Source organism: Trichechus manatus, unplaced genomic scaffold (assembly GCF_000243295.1).
Source record: "Trichechus manatus latirostris isolate Lorelei unplaced genomic scaffold, TriManLat1.0 scaffold00090, whole genome shotgun sequence".
NCBI classification, from domain to species: domain Eukaryota; kingdom Metazoa; phylum Chordata; class Mammalia; order Sirenia; family Trichechidae; genus Trichechus; species Trichechus manatus.
Genome location: NW_004444026.1, coordinates 11506886 through 11526737, shown reverse-complemented (window position 1 = coordinate 11526737; position 19852 = coordinate 11506886). Strand labels below are relative to the sequence as shown.

At 36.3% G+C, this 19852-nt stretch overlaps 1 protein-coding gene across 1 annotated transcript in view; it reads right to left on the bottom strand.

Annotated features, from left to right (window-relative positions):
• Window positions 1–562: 562 nt before the first annotated feature.
• The window catches only part of ADAM7 (ADAM metallopeptidase domain 7), a 66885-nt gene continuing 47595 nt past the window's right edge, over window positions 563–19852 (bottom strand). The window contains exons 13-22 of the mRNA XM_004382159.1: window positions 18694–18783; window positions 17473–17668; window positions 16967–17069; window positions 15772–15958; window positions 9677–9757; window positions 8437–8512; window positions 7817–7922; window positions 7357–7456; window positions 1666–1722; window positions 563–607 (exon numbers count right to left, since the gene is read on the bottom strand). Coding sequence (XP_004382216.1) covers window positions 563–607; window positions 1666–1722; window positions 7357–7456; window positions 7817–7922; window positions 8437–8512; window positions 9677–9757; window positions 15772–15958; window positions 16967–17069; window positions 17473–17668; window positions 18694–18783 — 1041 coding nt within the window. The remainder of the gene's footprint in view (window positions 608–1665; window positions 1723–7356; window positions 7457–7816; window positions 7923–8436; window positions 8513–9676; window positions 9758–15771; window positions 15959–16966; window positions 17070–17472; window positions 17669–18693; window positions 18784–19852) is intronic.

The following is a 19852-nucleotide window of genomic DNA, read 5'->3' as shown; positions in this document are numbered from 1 at the left end:
GTGCCAGTACAATTTTAAGGACTACTCTGTAGTTATGGTGACTATCTTAGAATGCCTAAGAACCTTCTGCCTCCTTCACTGATAGGAAATATGAAAGGACTACTTTTTAATTAACTAAAGGAATCTGATGCCTTCCTGCACTCATTTCCTTGGCTTCTCTGCGGGAAAGAAATTTCATTTAGACCAGAATTCATGGTAACCATGTCATGCTTAAATCAGGGTAAGTACCTTTATGTCTCCAAAGAAATAACCTCTTTTAAACCATGTTTTGCTTTTAGACTCGGTGTTGTAATTTATTATTCTCAATGTCTTGAGTCTTTTTAAAGTAGCTAGATTAACATTTTGTAGGGAAATGCTAAAGCAAGGAGACTTTATTTTTACAGTTAGCTAAAGAACATTTGAAAAGCCATGAGAAATTTTTTGTAGCATATGCCTATGGAGGATGTGAATTCTACAGGTAAAAATTACAGAAAGAGGTTGTTTCTCTTAAACATTTCCTGTCTTTGGAAATTTGTGTAGTATATATCTATGGAAGGTTGTGAAGATCTTGCATCCAGAATTCTCAGCCTAGCCCGACACAGCCATTTTGGATATCCAATTTCAAGCTCTAAACAGAAAGAGATGATTAAAAATAAGTTTTCTGTAAAAGCTATAAACATGTTGTATTTCAGTTGCTCATTTATATCTACTAATTAGAGTAATCTTTATAGATTCTATCATACTACACTGATTCAGACATTTCCTGATCCCCATAGCCTTGGGTAATTAAACGGTTATTATAAAATGAATAAGTATATCATGAAAGATAGAAAATCATTTTGATTTTCTGCATACAACCATTTGCTTGCACAAAGGAGTGTTCTTATTCTCCACGTTCCAGTGATGGGAGGGTGTTTATCATCATGAATGGAAGGACGGACCATTAGAATACATCCTTCTTTATCAGTCTCCAACACGGCAGTGTGTGCAGTATTCCTTATACAAATGCTTTGCTGGGGAAAGTTTCATATTAACCCAGTACCCGGCACATTGTAGACTCAACAAAATTGAATGGATGAATGAATGAATGAAAAAAAACTGCTAATGAAGCCAAGCTCCTTTTGTCTGTCTTTGACAAAAATCACAATTATTTTAATACATTTTCTAACATGGACATGGTAATATAAATGTGAAACCATATTTCAGATATAATTATTTATTGATAGAGTAAATGAAAAGTTTGGTAAAGCAATCATGAAGAAAACAGTTCCATTATGAATTACACCTTTTCTGTGAGTTCCAGCACTACTATATCCTTTAAAACACTTAAAGAGGATCCATAGTTGTGTATACTCTAGCCAACAAAAGATTGAGAAAAAAGTTTGTTTTCGTTATAATTTCTTAAATATGTCAAGGCTCTGACACTCTTGAATTCTAGCTTGTTCCTTTGGTCAGGTTGAAATCTCTTGGGCTAAAACATGCTCTGCAGAATTATCTGTTAGCAATTTTAAGGTATCAGTGAAAACAATTTCACCCATCATATTAATTTGATAAGGAAAGAGAATGTCCTCAGTCAATCAATGAGTGGGTAAAGAATACAAATGGAATGCTAGTATTCGGTGGGTGGGGGGGAGGTAGTATCTATCATAGGAACCTAAAAAGGTACCATCTCTCATAGGAACCTACCATTTTGGCACTTGGATTGGGATCTGCGGTTCCTCTTGGATCTTTACTTGCAGGTTTCTATAATAAATAATGTTGTATCACACACTCATGCACACACATACCCACCACCTCTTCTGCTCTGTGGAAAACATAAGATGGTTTAAAAAATGCTATGGGATAGAGTTGGGGGATAGTTCAGTTAAGTGAAGTTTCATAAGTAACCATTTTTCCCTGTACCAACCTTCTTGCCAATCTTTCCAATAATATAAGAGAGTTTCATATATTTTTTTACTCATCAGAGCTTTTATTCAAATAGTATCTTCATTGAAATCCCAGCAGAACTGATTGTTCACAATGGACTGCATGGGTTGAATGAGGAATGGGAAGATACGCTCATTCAGCTCCACCCTCTACTGTGTAGCACTTTCTGAGATCTTTTGTGTGACTGGGGGATTCTGCGGAACCTCGGACTGAAACTACTGTGATCACACCCTTTTAGTCATGAATAAAGAAAATTTAATGAGAATTTCTGATTTTAAAAACACAAGTTAAGAATCTTGGTGCTTTCAGGGCTCTGTTCTGAATAAGAAGTGTTCTACTCTGTGGCTGTGACACCGGCATGAAGAGACAGAGACCTTGGCAGATTGGCTGACCCCTAGTGATCCTATGACTTTTTTTTTTCTTCTAGTCAGTCTTTAATATATTGTGTGTATACTAATTTGTTTCTGTCTCATAAATATTGATCCAGGGAAGATACAACCACAATTAATTGAGTGTTCTAGTGGAAAGCCCTCTCAGGTTGATTAAGGCCTCGTTGGCGGCCATCATTGTGTTTTTACCCTTGAGAAGCAAGCCAGGATTAGAGTGAGGGAGTGAGCACACACCTCAGAGGCAATTTTTAGGGGGAGAGGCACCAAAAAAACTCCATAATCAAGATAAAAAATGTCAATGCATTATTTTAAAAATAAAAATTAATATACAAGAGTTTATAATGAACAATACCAACATTTTAAGTAAAGACAGGCTCTGACCCTCACTCCCTTCACCCCAATCCTAGCCTGAGTGAGAAGGAAGTCTCTATGCCAGAAATCAAAATCTATGCCTCAAGTCAGAGAGCTGTGTTATATTATTGGCCTTCTTCATGGAACCAACTAATGGCTAAATGGCATTGGAGTTATTATTGAAATGGACACAGAGTACTATACAGCTGACAGAAAGGGCACAGGGAACATACCACTGTGATGTAGTGGGGACTTGAAAAGCCAGACGGAAGGCTCTCAAAAGACTCTGCAGTTCTTTGCTAGTGAAAAGAGATACTATTTGTTAGCCTGTGGTTAGTATTCAAGCAAGAATAAATATTTCCCAAACCCATAAGGTAAAATTTCCAGCTACCCCTGGAATATATTCTTAGAAAAGATACCAATACTTAAACACATGGCAACAACATTCTCCCCTAGGTTCTCTTCCGACAGATGCATCTATCTCAGAACCTATCTATAAAGTAAGCACGCATAGGAGGAGAGAGGGGGCCGCTTTATATGTTGTGATATGAGTAACACAAGGCAGGTTTGTCAGCCTCCAAATCTTAATACAGATAATTGTTTTAATGCCTGAAATTTCACAACCAGCTACATTCCTTTGGACCTTACAGGCTTTTGAAGACCTCCAAAACTTCCTATTAAAATGCCGATATCCCTGGCTGAGGTGACACTTCAAAGTACTTTCTGTTAACCTCACACCATCACTAGTTCCTGTCAAGTTGACTCTGACTCATGGCGACCCCATGTGTGGCAGAATAGAACTGTGCTCCATAGCATTTTCAGTGACTGATTTTTCAGAAGGAGATCGCCAGGTCTTTCCTGTGAGGCACCTCTGGGTAGACTTGAACCTCCAACCTTTTGGTCAGCAACTGAGTGTGTTAACTGTTTGCACCACCCAGGGACTCAGTTAACTCCACAGCAGACATTAATACAACTATAAAGCAAGAGGCAGTGGAGACAAGACCTGCCAGAAGCAAAAAAGTACCATTAATGAAACAGGGAGAGGACACCAGAGTAGACCTTCTCTAAACCACAGTTTTGCTGATGACCTGATAGTTTTTATGTATATCTAAACTGTTAAACAAGCAAATAAATCTTTATTAATTATATAATTTCATTAAAAATAATACAAATAGTTTAAACATGAGTTTTGAGGGCCCAAAACTCTCCTATGACAGTCTGTGTGTATAGTTTGTCAGAGTGTATGCACCATTAGTAGTGAGTTAAACTTATTTATATATTCAACAAATGGTGCTAGACATACATCATTTAACCAAAAAGTCAAAAGCCCTTGTTGTTGTTAGTGTTCTTCGAGTTGATTTTGACTCATGTGTGCAAAGTTGAACTGCTCCATAGGATTGTCAATGTTGTGAGCTTTTGGAACCAGATCACTAGGCCTGTCATCTGAGGCACTTCTGGGTGAGTTCAAACTACCAACCTTTGGACTAGTAGTCAAGACTTTGTGCCACCCAGGGTCTCCATCAAAAGCCCTTAAGGGAGCATGTATGTAACATATTTGCCCCAGGCTCTATGTGAACCTGTGGTTGGCTTCTGTGACTACTGATCATTGATCTCATGCTCAGGCACCCTCACCTGACTCCTTTCTCTGGGAGTGCACTTGCTTTGCACATTAATTTAAGTAAAACAGAATTAAGAAAGAAACTGCAATGGCATATAAGACATAGTAGATAATTAACATATTAAGAAGAAAAAGAAAAATCAATTCCAACTCATAGCAACACTATAGGACAGAGTAGAACTGCCCCCATAGTGTTTCCAAGGAGCAGCTAGTGGATTTGAACTGCCAACTTTTTGGTTAGCAGCTGAGCTCTTAACCACTATGCAACCAGGGCTCCTGATAATGAACACATATTAAGTGCTAAATAATACCAAACTCTGTGCTAAGTACATTTTCATACACATTTTCATTTAAACCTCAGAGCAAACGTACAAGGTTGATAGTAGCATCATGTGGTTTCATACCAGAAAATCTCAGCATGAACTTAAATCTTTATCTATACCATATTTCCTATCCATTTGAGTGGACAATAGTTGTTTTTACGATCTGGGGATCACCACTGGCATAATAAAGAGTATAAATGGATAAAAATTATAATAGACCACCAGTAGAGAAAGATATATTAACTACTCATCCCTAATTACCCCAGTGCAGTTCAGTGGAGGCATTGCTGCTATAAAGTCATGTATATGTACCTGGAGGGAGGTGGCGACATGCTTGCCAATATCATGCAGTAAAAAACACAGGACTTATGAAACATATACAACTGGGGCATAGCATTCAAAACCTATGAAACTGTATAACCAGAACACCACCACCCACCAAAAAATCCTAATTATATTGCTAGTTAGATGCGTTTTATCAAGAATAGTTATTAGATTTTTCTCAAGCTTTTTTCCTGCAGCTATGGAGATGATCATATGATTGTACTCTTTTAGTCTGATAATATGGTGAATTGGTTTGGCTGATTTTTAGAAGTTAAATTTACCTTACATTCCTGGGATAAACCCCACTTGATCATTATGTATTATCCTTTTGTATGTTGTTGGATTCAACCGGCTAAAGATTAATAATTTATGCACTTGTGTTCTTTAGAGGCATTGGTCAGTAGAGTTCCTTTCTTGTAATGACTTTGTCTAGGTAGGTATCAGAGAAATACTGGCCTTATGAGATGAGTTGGGAACTCCCCCTTCTCTTCCGTTTTCTGGAAGAGTTTATGTAGAATTGATACTATTTCTTCAAATGTTGGTAGCATTCACCAGTGAGGTCATATCGACCTAGAGTTTTCTTTGTGGAAAGGACTTTTTGCTAGTAATTCAATATATTTAATAGATGTAGGGCTATTCAGACTGTCTGTATCTTCATGACTAAGCTTAGGTAATTTGTATCTTTCAAAAATAGTTCCATTTCATCTACACTGTCAATTTTATTGAAATATGTTTTTCAAAAGATTCTCTAATTATCAATTTAATACTTGTAGAGTCTCTAGTGATGGCACCTTTCTGCTTTGTGATATTGATAATCTGTGTTGATGCTTGCTATTTCTGAACAGTTGTTATGGACTGAATTGTGTCCCTCGAAAATATGTGTCATGAATCCTAACCTCTGCCTGTGATTATAATCCCATTTGTGAATGGGTTGTGTTTGTTATGTTAATGAGGCAGGACTAGGTTATGTCAATGAGGATTACGTTATGTTTATTATGTTAATTAGGCAGGATTAGGGTGTATCTTGAATCAGTCTCTTCTGAGACATAGAAGAGATTAAACAAGCAAGCAAACGAAGTAGAGATGGAGGAAGAGAGACGCCAAGCCACATGAGGATTGCCCAGCAGAAGCTCAAAAAGACAACGACATTCCTCCAGAGCCAACACAGAGAGAAAACATTCCCCTAGAGCTGGCTGCCTAAATTCAGACTTGTAGCCGCCTAAAATGTGAGAAAATAAATCTGTTTGTTAAAGCTATCCACTTGTGGTATTTCTGTTATAACAGCATTAGATAAATAAGACAGCAGTCAATATAGAAGTTTGTTGTACTGCTCATCTCAAAAAAAAATCAGCTTTTCTTTTAATTGATTTTCTCTATTGTTTTTGTTTCCTATTTCATTGTTATCACTCTGATATTTATTTTTCTTAACCTCTGTTTACATTGAGTTTTATTTTCTTTTCTATTCCTAGTTTCTGAAAGCTGAGGTCAATGATTTCTTCTCTAACTTAAGCATTTAGTGCTACAAATTTTTCTCTAGTTACTGCTTTAGCTTCATCCCACAAATTTTGTTATGTTGTTTCATTTTCATTCAGTTCAAAATGCTTTCTAATTTCCCTTTCTTTTTTTCTCTAATCTATGGGTTCTTTTGTATTTTCTTTCTAATTCATAATTGGAGATTTTCCCAATATCTTCTTGTTACTGGTTTCTAATATATTTCATTATAGCTAGAAAAGATATTTCACATGACTTGCATTCTTTTACATTGATTTACTTGTTTTATGGCCCAGAATATGGTCTATGTTCATAAAATTTTCCAATAAAGTAAAAATTACTATCATGAGTAAGGATAGTGTTGATATGTTGTGAGGTTGTTAACCATTGTCATAGGGCAACATGTGTACTAATTGTTAAATGAGAAACTATTTTGTTCTGTAAGCCTTCATCTAAAGTGAGAATAGCAGCACAATTGGAAGAGCATAGTTGATGTCACTGAACTGTGCATGTAGAAATTTTTGAAATGGTGTATCTTTGGCTATGTCTATTTTCACCAAAAAAAAAAAAGTCGAGAAGGGAGAGGGTTGACATGTTGTGGGGTTGTTAGCCAATGTCATAAAACAATATGTGTACTACCATTTCATGAGAAACTATTTGTTCTGAAAGCCTTCACTTGAAGTACAATAAAACATAAAAAAAAAGGAAAAAAATTACTATCATATTTAGTCAATGTCTCCTACTATGAGTGAAATACTGTCTTGCTTCGTGTTTCATGCTACGGACCTGCCCTCCTCCCCTTCCCCGCATTTGGAATGAAAAACTCCATTTGCGTGGAACCATGCTCAATTATTCTTCCGCATCTTCCACTTGGCTTAGTGTTAGTTCCACATTAAATACATGTGCAATTACTTTTTTACTGATTAATTTACTATTACAGATGAAAGTTTCTTACTTGTAGTGGATGAATATCTGGTAAGACTGGCTCATTCCTTGTCTGCGGCTCATCACCAAAGTATCCTTTATTCTCTACTCCCAGTGTGTCTCCAGGTGGGCTGTCAGGAAGGAAGTTAAATGTTGACACCAGCTATGGGACAAACCAGGGGTTAATATTAAACAATCGAGACATATTTAAAAATACTGATGCCTAGGTTACAACCTATAGCAATTAAATCACGATGTCTAGGTATGGGAACTGGCATCAGTATTTTTTAAAGGTCCCCAAATGATTCTAAGCTGGAGAAAGGTTTAGAAACCACTGGGATATGCATTTGGATGAGACAAAATATATAAATAGTTGTTACCTGGTCATAACTAAAGCCTTATATTTTTCCCACATCAAGTATCCTTCAGGGCCACAAGCTTATAGATTCCCAGTAATGCTTCTCTTCAACACATAGAAAGTGCAGATTTACCTCTGATTTTGCTTCAAATTAATACACCTTTGGTGACGAATTAATAATATGACAACCCCAACACCGACAAAAATTAGCATGAGCACCACGACCAGGATGGCGATATCTGCAACATTTAAAAATAGGAGCTTCAGTCGGAGTGTCAACTTTAGGAGAGTGAAATATTAACATGATCCATTTTTAACTAAACTGTTATGATCCTGCTTCTCCTTTCCTCAAGGACTTTAATTTCCCCCCAGATTAAAGCCAAAACATTATATAAATTACTACCTGCTTTAGCAATTGATACTCCACCCAGGGTTCTACTATATTTAAGGGAGCCACAATCAGTGGGAAAAGTTTCGGTTGTCTGTTATTCACTGAATGCAGAAAAGGCCTTGATTTGCTGTGGGTTCTTAGAAGAATTAAGCTAAATTTAGCCAGAAGAAGATACACCGATTCTAAAAGACGACTGTAGTAAATTCTAATTTGGACATCAAAATATGCAAAGTAACAAAAAGACCATACATATATACACAATACCAAAGATTTAACAGACTTGGAAAATAAGACAAAAGGTTTCTGGAAAGGCTTTTCATACACACATGCACACACTATTATTAACATCCCAGGATGCTCACTCGTAATGTTTAAGGTTTCTTCCCAGTCTAGAGATCCCTGTTCTTCACACAGGCATTCCACTTCCTGACCATCCACCTGGAAGAGTAATCAATCAAATAATTTTATCAAATGATTGACATGATCTAAATTTTGCATCTCATTTAGCTTAGTGCTAGTTCTACATCAAACACACACACATACAGACTCCAGTTCACACAAACTTTTTATTGAGTAATTAACCAAACTGAATGCAAAAATCAATGTTGCGCAAAAATCAATGTTGCACAAAAATAAGCAAACAAAATGCAAGAAGTAACCACCTTTGAAGAAGTTCCTTAAGAAAGTGAAATGATTCTGATTAATTCAAAGACAGATTAAAAACCTAATATGATTTATCCAGAAAGCATCAATATCCTTAAATAAATGGCCCCTGCTAGAGTTAGACATATCGTAAGACTTAAACTAGGCTTAATGATAATGGAATTATACTGGAGTGGGAAAAGGATGGTGACACAGGTTTAGTTCATCAAAGAGCAGCATTGCATAACAGTTAAGTGTGCAGACCTTGGAGATAGACTTTCTGGATTTAAATGCCTGCTTCACTCACAAATTGCACAACACCTGTGTGCCTTTGTTTTTCCATCTGTTGAAGTGGGAATGGAAATACTGCTTACCTCTTAAGGTTGTTATGAAGATTTTTAAAATTTAACATATATGTATAGCACTTGAAACAGTGCTGATACATACACAGTTGTATATAAGTATTACAGATTAATCAGGTTTACCAAAGATAGTATCCATAAGCTCAAACTGCTAGTAATGGATAGTATTGAAGAGTGTTAATTGAGTAAGGAAAAAATCATAATTTTTGTTGTTATTCTCAAAAGCTTTAGGCTAAGGTTGACATTGCTGTAATTTATCTATAAGTGATTTATGATAGAACCAACTTTTAGGTTTAAACATCATACATAAGTACGTAAGTTGCTGAGTTTCTATATTACCAGTGTAATTTTATAACAAAATATGTATTTTAAATACTGTCAATATCTATGTGTAATACCTGATTTGACAATTTGGATCAATTTTAATAATGGCATATAGAAAAACATGGATTTCTATATAGACTTGATTAAAAAATAATGTACATAAATACACACATATGTTCATATATACATATATACACACACAGGCTCAGGAATGAAGTCCTATGTAAATAAATCATTGGTAAGGCATTACTTTTAAAAAGCTGTTAAATCTTACAGAATTTTCATTGCACTGGAAGGAGCAATTGGTTGAACTGTAGACCCTTTTGATGTTGACACATTCACCATTGTTGCACACCTAGAAATGAAGTAACCAATATGAATTAGAATGCCTTGGTCTTACAATTTATGTGCTTTTTTCTATTATAAAATTCCACATGTACAGTCTTCCATGGAAGAAGAAATCCTATAAATGTGTGATCAATATTTTAAAAGAATGTACATCAAAAAAATTGTTACATACAAACTTACTAATTATTCAAATATGTACACCCTTATTATGGTCCCTGGATGGACAAACGTTTTGTACTGGACTAAAGTTTGGTGTTTCAAACCCACCCAGTGGTTCTTCAGAAGAAAGGCCTGGCAATCTGATTCCAGGACGATCACAGCAAAGAAAATCTTATGGAGCAGTTCTACTCTGTAACATGTGGGGTTGCCATGAGTCAGAATTGACTGAAGGCAATGGATTTGTGCCCTTATTATTCCTTTGAATGTTAATTTCTCAGTGATTCTACAATTGTAATTCCAACAAATACTTCTACTATTTATATCAAGTTTTCCTTTTGATTTGATATAAGAATCTATGTTTGTTATACACAAATGATTGTTGGGTATATGAATTAATCTTTTTCTTTATGTTTAATAACTTTTGTTTTCAGTTTTTGTTTTTTTGATAAATTTTATCACCAAAGTATTGTTGTTTTGGGGTTTTGCTTGGTTTATCTTTGACCACTTATTTGACTGTTATTTTTTATTTTTAGCTAGTTCTTTTACAAAGAGCACATATCTGCACAGTCTTCTTTGGCATCAATTCAAAGACTTTCAAAAAACTTTAAATATGAAGATTTTAATCCATTCATATTTCTTGTAATAAGTGATATGTTTAACCTACTCATGTCATATGATTTCTAACATTGGACATTTTAGGTTACCTTTTATGTCACTTTTATTCTACAATTATTTGTTTTAAAATTTGAAAGCTGTATATTCAAGTTTTTAAACCTTGATTTAGTTTACCTTATCTTCAGTTTAAAAATTTTGAACGCACCTAATTATATCATTTTGAAGAACAAATCAGCATTGACTCCTCCTCGTATAAAAAAGAACTCTATCAATTTTTACTTCTTTTCTTTCCCTCTTCTTTCAAGTTTTTGTTTGATCAAATTGAAGTTTTTTATTTGTGATAATGTAATTCTTTATTCAAGATATTTTTAACATTTGCATCATAAACCTATTAACCACAGATATCTAGAATTTACTGAAACATTTTACAAATCTTCTTGCTCACCACCACTTCTTTGCCAGCAACGTAAGTTCTTAATTTAAATATTTCTCAGATGACTGGATAACTTCCTTGACTATTTTTCTTTTCAGAAAATATATGCAGTCTATACATTACTGTCGGATCCCTGGTGGTGCAATGGTTAAGCACTCACCAGCTAACCAAAGGTTGGCAGTAAGAACCCACTCAGCAGCTCCATGGGAGAAAGACCTGGCGATCTGCTTCCGTTCTAGAAAACCCTATGGGGCAATTCTACACTGTCACATGGAGTCGGTATGAGTCAAAATCGACTCAATGGCACTTAACAACAACAACATACATTACTGTATAATTTCTTAATCCTAAATTGTCTGAGTGTCATCCTACTGCTTTATTATCTGAGTAATAACTTAGCTGCCTATGTGGTCCCAATATTTATGTTTTGCAAAACTCTATAGCTGTTGTTGCATTATCTTCTACCATTTCTTGTTGCAGAGAAGTATGATGACAATCTAATAATTTTTTTCTATAGGAAATCTTTTTTTTCTGTAGAAAAAAATCTTTTACCTTCCTTTAAGCTTATAGAACTTTTAAAAAATTTGTTGACAATCATGGCATGAGGGCAAGGCTAAGAGCTCATCGCAGTCTCTGAATTTTTCCTGGTACTAAGTAAGGTTTTTATTTCATGCATTCTTCACTTCGGGGACATTTTTTATTAATTAGTTTTTACTTTCCTTCTACTCTGTTCTCTTTATCTAGAATTCCTATCAAATCTATACTAGGTTTCTTAGAACTGTTTTTTATGCTTTTATTTATTTTCTTCTATTTTTTTATTCCTTGATCTTATTCTTAGGCATTATGAAGCTTAGCTTCTAATTACTAATTTTTTTTAGCATCTACTCTATGGTTTACTGCCCCCATTACCTATACATCAACAATCATGATTTATTTTGTAATTTAAAGGCAATGCTTCTTGATCTTAAAATATTCCATGTTTATAGATTTAATATCCTTTTAAATCCTATTCATAATATTCATCTGACTTTTTCTAAAGGGTTTTCCCCTTTTTTAATGTATATGTGTTTCATAGGGGGCTATCTATGATTTCTCAGATTGGTCTTTTTTAACACTATTGAATTCTTTTATATCTGTTGCTGATGTTCCTCTTTGTTTTCCCTTATAGAATGGATTTTCTATATACATAACTGAGCATGGAGGCAGATTGCTTTAAAACTTACATGGATCTCTCTTCAAGTCTTTCAGGTTTATCTAAAAGAGTATATTAAGATGTGTCTTATTTTCATATTGCCATTTTTTTTATGTTTAATAAAGAGATACCTCCAGAGGCAGTTTTGCAGCAACTCTTCTGCGCCATGACCAAATGAACAAAAGAACTATCTAGTCAACTTCCTCCCTTCATTCCTCCCTCCCCTGCTCTTCTCTCTTCTCCTTTTCTTCCCTCCCCTCTCTTCCACTCTTCTGGCCTTTCCCACCCTCCCCTTCTCTTCCATTCTCTCTCTTTTCTTTTTCTTTTCTCTGCAACTAGTTTTTTAGCATAACCAAGAAAAATGGGACCAAGGGGCAATGGGATATGTTTGTCCTCTCTTTCTATGCCAAATTAACATTTACCCAGAAAGAATAAATTCTTAGAGAAACTAGAATGCTTTTTAAGCATTTTAAGTTCAACATGTCTACAAATAGTATTTCAATGCAGAAATGAAAAGAAAAATTCTTTAAGTAGTATCTTTGAGGTGTCCAAATATACTGGCATTTGCTATGCACGAAGGCCTTCATTAGGAATTTGCCAAAGCACTGTTGTCACTGTGGTTGGTACATTTCTTTATAAAGCCTTTTCTTAAAGGAACAGGCACCCCACTCACTGGTACATGGTCACAATGTACAGATAAGGTCAGGATTTGTTCCTGAAGAGTTGCTCTCCCATTAGTCCCTGCCACTCTTTGTGGGAATCTGTAAAGGGAAACACATGCTTCTACTTTGTAGTTCACGCTGCTTTTCCTTACCTAAAGTGAAGAGAAAATTGTTTGGTATTTTCTTCAAACCCATGCCTCATAAATTCTATCTTGTTGAAAGTCCTTGAATGTTACAGCTTGTGATTGTTAAATGTACTTGAATTTTCACAAATTTAGATTTCTCATTATTTTGATATTCTTTGTAATAATTTTAATGATAAAATGTATAGTTTAATATACAGACTTGAAATGAATTTTTCCCTTAGATTACTAAATGCTAATTCTGCTTTTTTTTTCCCATTCTGAATTTTTGTTGTCCATTTCATTTCTCTATCACATTATATGAAAGCCAGTGCATGTCTGTCACGCTTGTGAGTTGTGGCATAAGGAGAAAGGGGAAGACATAGCACAAAGAGAAATGATTCAATTTCAAATAACATTTGTTGTATACACACACACAACACACATCACAATATATATATGTTGTTGTTGTTAGGTGCCATTGAGGTGATTGCACAACAGAAGGAACACTGCTCTGTCCTGCACCATCCTCAGAATCGTTGCTATGTTTGAGCCCGTTGCAGCCACTGTGTCAGTCCATTTCTTTGAGGGTCTTCCTCTTTTTTGCTGATCCTCTTCTTTACCAAGCATGATATCCTTCTCCAGGAACTGATCACATAATAACATGTCCAAAGTAAGCGAGACAAAGTCTCACTATCCTTGCTTCTAAGGAGCATTCTGGCTGTACTTCTTCCAAGACAGATTTGTTCATTCTTCTGGCAGTCCATGGTATGTTCAATATTCTTCACCAACATCATAATTCAAATGCATCAATTCTTCCTCTATCTTCTCTATTCTTGTCCACTTTTGAATGCGTGTGAAGCAATTGAAATACCATGGCTTGGGTCAGGCGCACCTTAGTCCTCAAAGTGACATCTTGGCTTTTTAACACTTTAAAGAGGTCTTTTTAGCAGATTTGCCCAATACAATGGGTTGTTTGATTTCTTGACTGCTGCTTTCATGGGCGTTGTTTGTAGATCCAAATGAAATGAAATCCTTGACAACTTCAATCTTTTCCCCGTGTATCATGATGTTGCTTATTGGTCCAGTTGTAAGGATTTTTGTTTCCTTTATGTTGAGGTGTACTCCATACTGAAGGCTGTGGTGTTTGATCTTCATCAGTAAGGGCTTTAAATCCTCTTCACTTTCAACAAGCAAGATTGTGTCATTTGCATATCTCAGGTTGTTAATGAGTCTTCCTCTAATCCTGTTGCCACATTCTTCATATAGTACAGTTTCTCGGATTATTTGCTCAGTGTACAGATTGAATAAATACGGTGAAAGGAGACAACCCTGACGCACACCTTTCCTGATTTTAAACAACACAGTATCCCCTTGTTCTGTCCGAATGACTGCCTCTTGGTTTATGTACAAGTTCCTCATGAGTACAATTAAGTTTTCTAGAATTCCTATTCTTCGCAATCTTATCCATAATTTGTTATGACCTATACAGTCAAATGCCTTTGCATAGTTGATAAAACAGAGGTAAAATGCTTTCTGGAATTCCCTACTTTCAGCCAAGATCCATCTGACATCAGCAATGACATTCCTCGTTCCATGTCCTCTTCTGAATCCGGCTTGAATTTCTGGCAGTTCCCTGTCGATGTATTGCTGCGTTTTTTAATGTCTTCAGCAAAATCTTCCTTGCCTGTGATATTAATGATATTATTCAAAAATTTCCATATTCCATTGAATCACCTTTCTTAGGACTGGGCACGAATATGGATGTCTTCCAGTTGGTTGGCCAGGTAGCTATCTTCCAAATTTCTTGACATAGATGTGTGATCACTTCCAGCATTGCATCAGTTTCTTGAAGCATCTCAATCGGTATTCTGTCAATTCCTCTCCAGTGCTGCTTGGACTTCTTCCTTCAATACCATCGGTTCATGATCATATGCTAGCTCCTGAGATGGTTGTACATTGACCAATTCTTTTTGGTACAGTGACTGTGTATTCCTTCCATCTTACTGTTCATATATTCTTCTGTTTATAAATCTTGATGTTGTTTACAGTATACATTCTAAAGTTGTCATCTTGGCATTATAAACCCTTTTCAATATGGCCTTATTCTACGTGTTCAACCTTATCCCTTACCATTTCAACCTGAAGCCTCAGTCAGACCAAAATTGTCACATTTATCTTAATATGTAATACACGTTTTACCTTTGCATATGGTGTGGGTGTTTCTTTACAAAAAGTCTTACCTTGTTTTATTTTTGTGCAAAAATATGGTTCATCAAGTAAAGCTGAAACGTTGCCTGATTTAAGACGCTATTCCATGTTCTATAAGCAAAGTTAGTCACTTGTTCCTCTGGACTCCAAATACGCATTGATCAGACCACTATGAAAGCACTTCTGTTAAACTGTAATGATCTATTTAATTTAACCTACCAAATTCTTGAGTGGACTCTTCTCTACCTCCTCCGCCCACAGCACAGTTGCCAGCACCATAGACCATGCCCATTAAATATGGTCAAATTAGTAAAAAATGAGGAGTATATGACTATGCAGAGTTGCATTACCTGGAAAAAAATTATGTCTATAATTTCATTAGATGTCTTGTTTAAGCTACTAATTAAGTGCATTTACAGCAATTAAACATCATTTGGTATAACAAAGATTAGGCACAATGAATATTTATTATAGCACAATTGTTACTCTGTTCAATAAAAAAAAATGCCAATTTCTTTCTTGTTTTCTAATATATAGGCCCTTCTAGAGCCCATTACAGGGACAATGATTTTCTTTTAATGGGCTGAAGTAAGAAGTTTTAATAAAACAATAGACTTTTCATCTTACCATTCCATCTCCACACTTTGTTCCAGAAGCAACCAGGCCGACATCTTCAGAATTATGGTACCAAAAAAAGGCTCTGCATTGTATGGTTGCATTCTTCTTTGGAGCCTGAAGGTGGTAGATCTCGTCTTCTCCCAAGGAAGGTGACCGCTGTCCTCCGGCACAGTATATCTTTCCACATTTGACATCTCTGAAGGAAAGTGAGTGTATTCTCAGACTTGGGCCAGAAGTAGATCTTTAGAGGCTATGCTGACAGTGAAATGGCCTGTTCACTTCTTTAGACCTAGGCTTGTTAGCAGGTTGAAGAGGGGTCAGGAGAGGCAGGTAAACAGTTGGACTGTCAAAGTCCTGACCTTGGGAACTGAGATGAGTAGGTAAAGTAAAAAACTATTTATGTTTCTTTTTGATTTCTCAGTGATTCTTACAAATCAGTATTAGCTCAAGTTTACAGAAGAATACTTATTATTAATAATGTGAATTAGCATAACTTTAGTCATGCCACTAAGATTTCCTTATTATTCTTTTTGCATAGAGCACATCAGTTGATTCTCACAACAAACCTCTGAGGTTGCTATTATTATATCCACCATTTTACAGATTAGGCATCAATGGAAAGAAGGAGAAGTTAAGTGTCTGCCCATTTTTGCATAGTTTGCATGACTTATACTTGAACACAGCACTTTTTGGCATTTTTGTCATTTTCACTCCAAATCCTGCTTTATGGCACATAAAAAGACTTGCAGAATGTCAGTAACAGACATATAAGTATGGCTCCGCTCATGCTTTCCTAATTCAGCCTGTAACTTCTGATTCTCTCCCTCTATCCTCCGATTTCAATTTTTACCTTTCTTTTTCTCACTTCAACTCTTTCATTTCCTCTTCTTCTCCTGTTTTCCACTTATTTTTTGCTTCCTCTCTTCTGTTCCTTTTCCTTCTTATTGTAGCATTCCTTTTCTCCCTTTCTTTCCTAAGCATCTTAAATGTTCCTCGTCTTTCCTCCTTGTATTTCAGGACTTGCAGCTAATAAATACAGTATACAAATGCCAGTTAGTCCTGTTAGGGATGCGTGCTCTCGTCCTCCCTGCTGTACTTTCTTCCTCATCTCAGTAAAAAGATGTTAGCAGCTGTCAGATGAGGAGCTAGTCTGATTTTGCAAACACTATTTGAGAGCACTTGCTTTCCTTCACCAATCACTTACCTCTCCTTGCAGGCAACAAAATTGTTTTCCACTGTTTTGCAGTATCCAAATTTATTTCCTTTTTTATTCATGTTGTAGCAGATATCATGACTCCCTTTTGCCTCTGGGCTCCAAAACGGTGTGATAAACATAAAAGAATGAAAGCATGAGTATCATGAATCATGAACAACCTTAGTTTTCTAATGTGATTAACCTTTCAGTGGTGCTAAACCAGAACAGAATAAATGGAATAAAGAGCTACCCTCTTGCTTCAGGGGGACCTTTTAGTAAGGAACACAAACATGAAAAAGTAACAAATACACCTTAGCCCACATTGTGAGCTAATCAGTTAATATTAGAGGGAAGATCAAGGTTATGAAACCCACAACCAGAGAGATGCTACGTAATATCTTGGAAGAATGCCACAAATAGCATTATCTCCAAGCTTGTCCCAAATTCCTGTAGGACAATAGCAGAGAAATAAAGGCTATTTTCTTTATCCATCATGCACTGTTGTTGCCTCTCACCATCATCGAACAATTCAGAGCACTGATCATCCCGTGTAGGACATTTCCCCATGAAGCAGTAGCCTTCTGCATTCTTGCATGGGAATCCATTTACTTGGAACTTGTCCCTAGGACACCTAGGGGAGTGGCCAGTACATACTTCAGGAAAATCACATTCATCTTTTGCTGGTCTGCACATGGACCCTGTTACTTTCACCTGTTGAGAAAAAACAATGACACTGAAGCTGGGACACATTTATGTAGGAAAGGTTCAGTAGGTGGGCAGAAGGTTGACCCATTTAATTTATCTAAAAAAGTCTCTAAGGATGGCTCATCAGCTCCTTCTCCATTCCACTTATTATTATTATTATTATTAAATACCTTGGCTTGAATGTAATTTTGGGTATGGTAAAGGAGGGTTTTTGAAATTTGGTATTAGACAAACCTTGGCCAGAGCTGAAACAGACATACAATGGAGAAATGGACAAGTGTTCTCATTTATCTTCTCTTTTCTTCATTCCTTGCTCCAGTACATCCTGCTCCCACATTTTCCCTGTACACATCCAGCCACATGCAACTAGGAACCTCTGTATATAATATGGAATTTCCATCCCTAAGAAATCAGATCTCTCCAAATGAACTGGAAAAATATTCTGGCTCTCATTGCTGCAGAGAACTGCATGTAGATAGTCTCTGATTCAGCCATTCAATACACATCTAATTGTGTCAGTTTCTGGAGAGATTTAAAGATGAATAGGATATGCCTCTATTTCATTATGAATTCACAATCTAGTGGGGTGAAAGAAGAGTTGATAACTCTTTGGGCAGAGTCATTTAGACTTCTGGTCATCTTCCTTAGGAATATTTTCCTAACTACTAGCCTCTGTTGTATTCTAGTCCCATGTTATCTCTCTCCCTTCTGGCACCCTGCTGTTGGGATACCTATTTTCTTCCTGTCTGAAGTTATACAGATTGGGAATGATTTACAAAGGGGCAAGAATGGTACTTATCATGTAACTTCATTCCTAAAAGACCAAGCACAGCTCATCAGCTGCTCCACTCCCCAGAACCTAGCACAGCCCAATTCTCAGAAGTCAGAACATCTCAGAAGAGGCTCCATCAGGTATTAGCAAGCCTAATACATTCTGGGGTCAGTGGTAAAGTGTTCAGTGGTCAGAGAGCTCTTTCATCCTGTGTACACTTAATAAACAGAAAAACGCTGTCCTAGAAAAAGGATCTTACCTGACAAGATTCACAGCATTCTCCTTCGGCACAAGTAAATCCTGGCTTCAGCACACATTTGTCTGCATCACAGCAAGGGTTAGTGCATTCCTTGGCAATAATCAAAAATGAAAGATCAGGAATTGGTTTGTAGTTTGACTCCTGTTTGAACAGTTAATTAGGTCTGTGTCTGTGTAATTTAACATTACTTATCTCTAAGAGTTAAATGCGTGACCCTCGGCTATGATAAGTATATAAAGACTACTTTTTGGAACTAGTGTTTGGGACTTTTACTCTGTCCTTCATGGCTATCCAGTGCTCCGTGGCTAATGGATTCTCATGGGAAAAAATAGAGTCCAAAGTTTGTGACCTTCCACTCTCCTGATGATTTTCGTTCCCTGGAAGGGTCCCATTACTTCCCTGTAATAAAGGTTTGTTGTGAGATAATACAACTTCTGAATATCTGATTAGAAGTTTTGTTCCAGACCCTCAAGTATTTTGAGATGGCCTTTCCTTTTTCAATGTATCACTGACTAATTACTGAGATGTTCACTTAGGCCCTGTCATGGATTGAGTTGTGTCCCCCAAAAATATGGATCAACTTGGCTAGGCCATGATTTCCAGTATTGCGTGATTGTCCACCATTTTGTCATCTGAAGTGATTTTCCTATGTGCTGTGAATCCTACCTCTATGATGTTAATGAGGCAGGATTAGAGGCAGTTATGCTAATGAGGCATAACTCAATCTACAAGATTAGGTTGTATTTTAAGTCAATCTCTTTTGAGATATAAAAGAGAGAAGGGAGCAGAGAGACAGAGGGACCTCAGAAAACCAAGAAATAAGAGCCAGAAGAATTCTGTATCCTTTGGACCTGGGGTCCCTAGACTGAAAAGCAGCTTGACCAGGGGAAGATTGATGACATGGAGCTTCTCCCCAGAGCCAACAGAGAGAGAAATTCTTCCCCTGGAGCTGGAAGCCTGAATTCAGACGTCTAACCTCCTAGACTGTGAGAGAGTAAATTTCTCTTTGTTAAAGCCACCTACTTGTGGTATTTCTGTTATAGCAGCACTAGACAGGCCTTATCTGCTTTAATGAAATTAAAGCTACGAAGAGAATTATCTGAGTCTGGTCAGGTAAGATACTTTATGTGTTAGAATGAAATTGTAGGACTATTCCAAA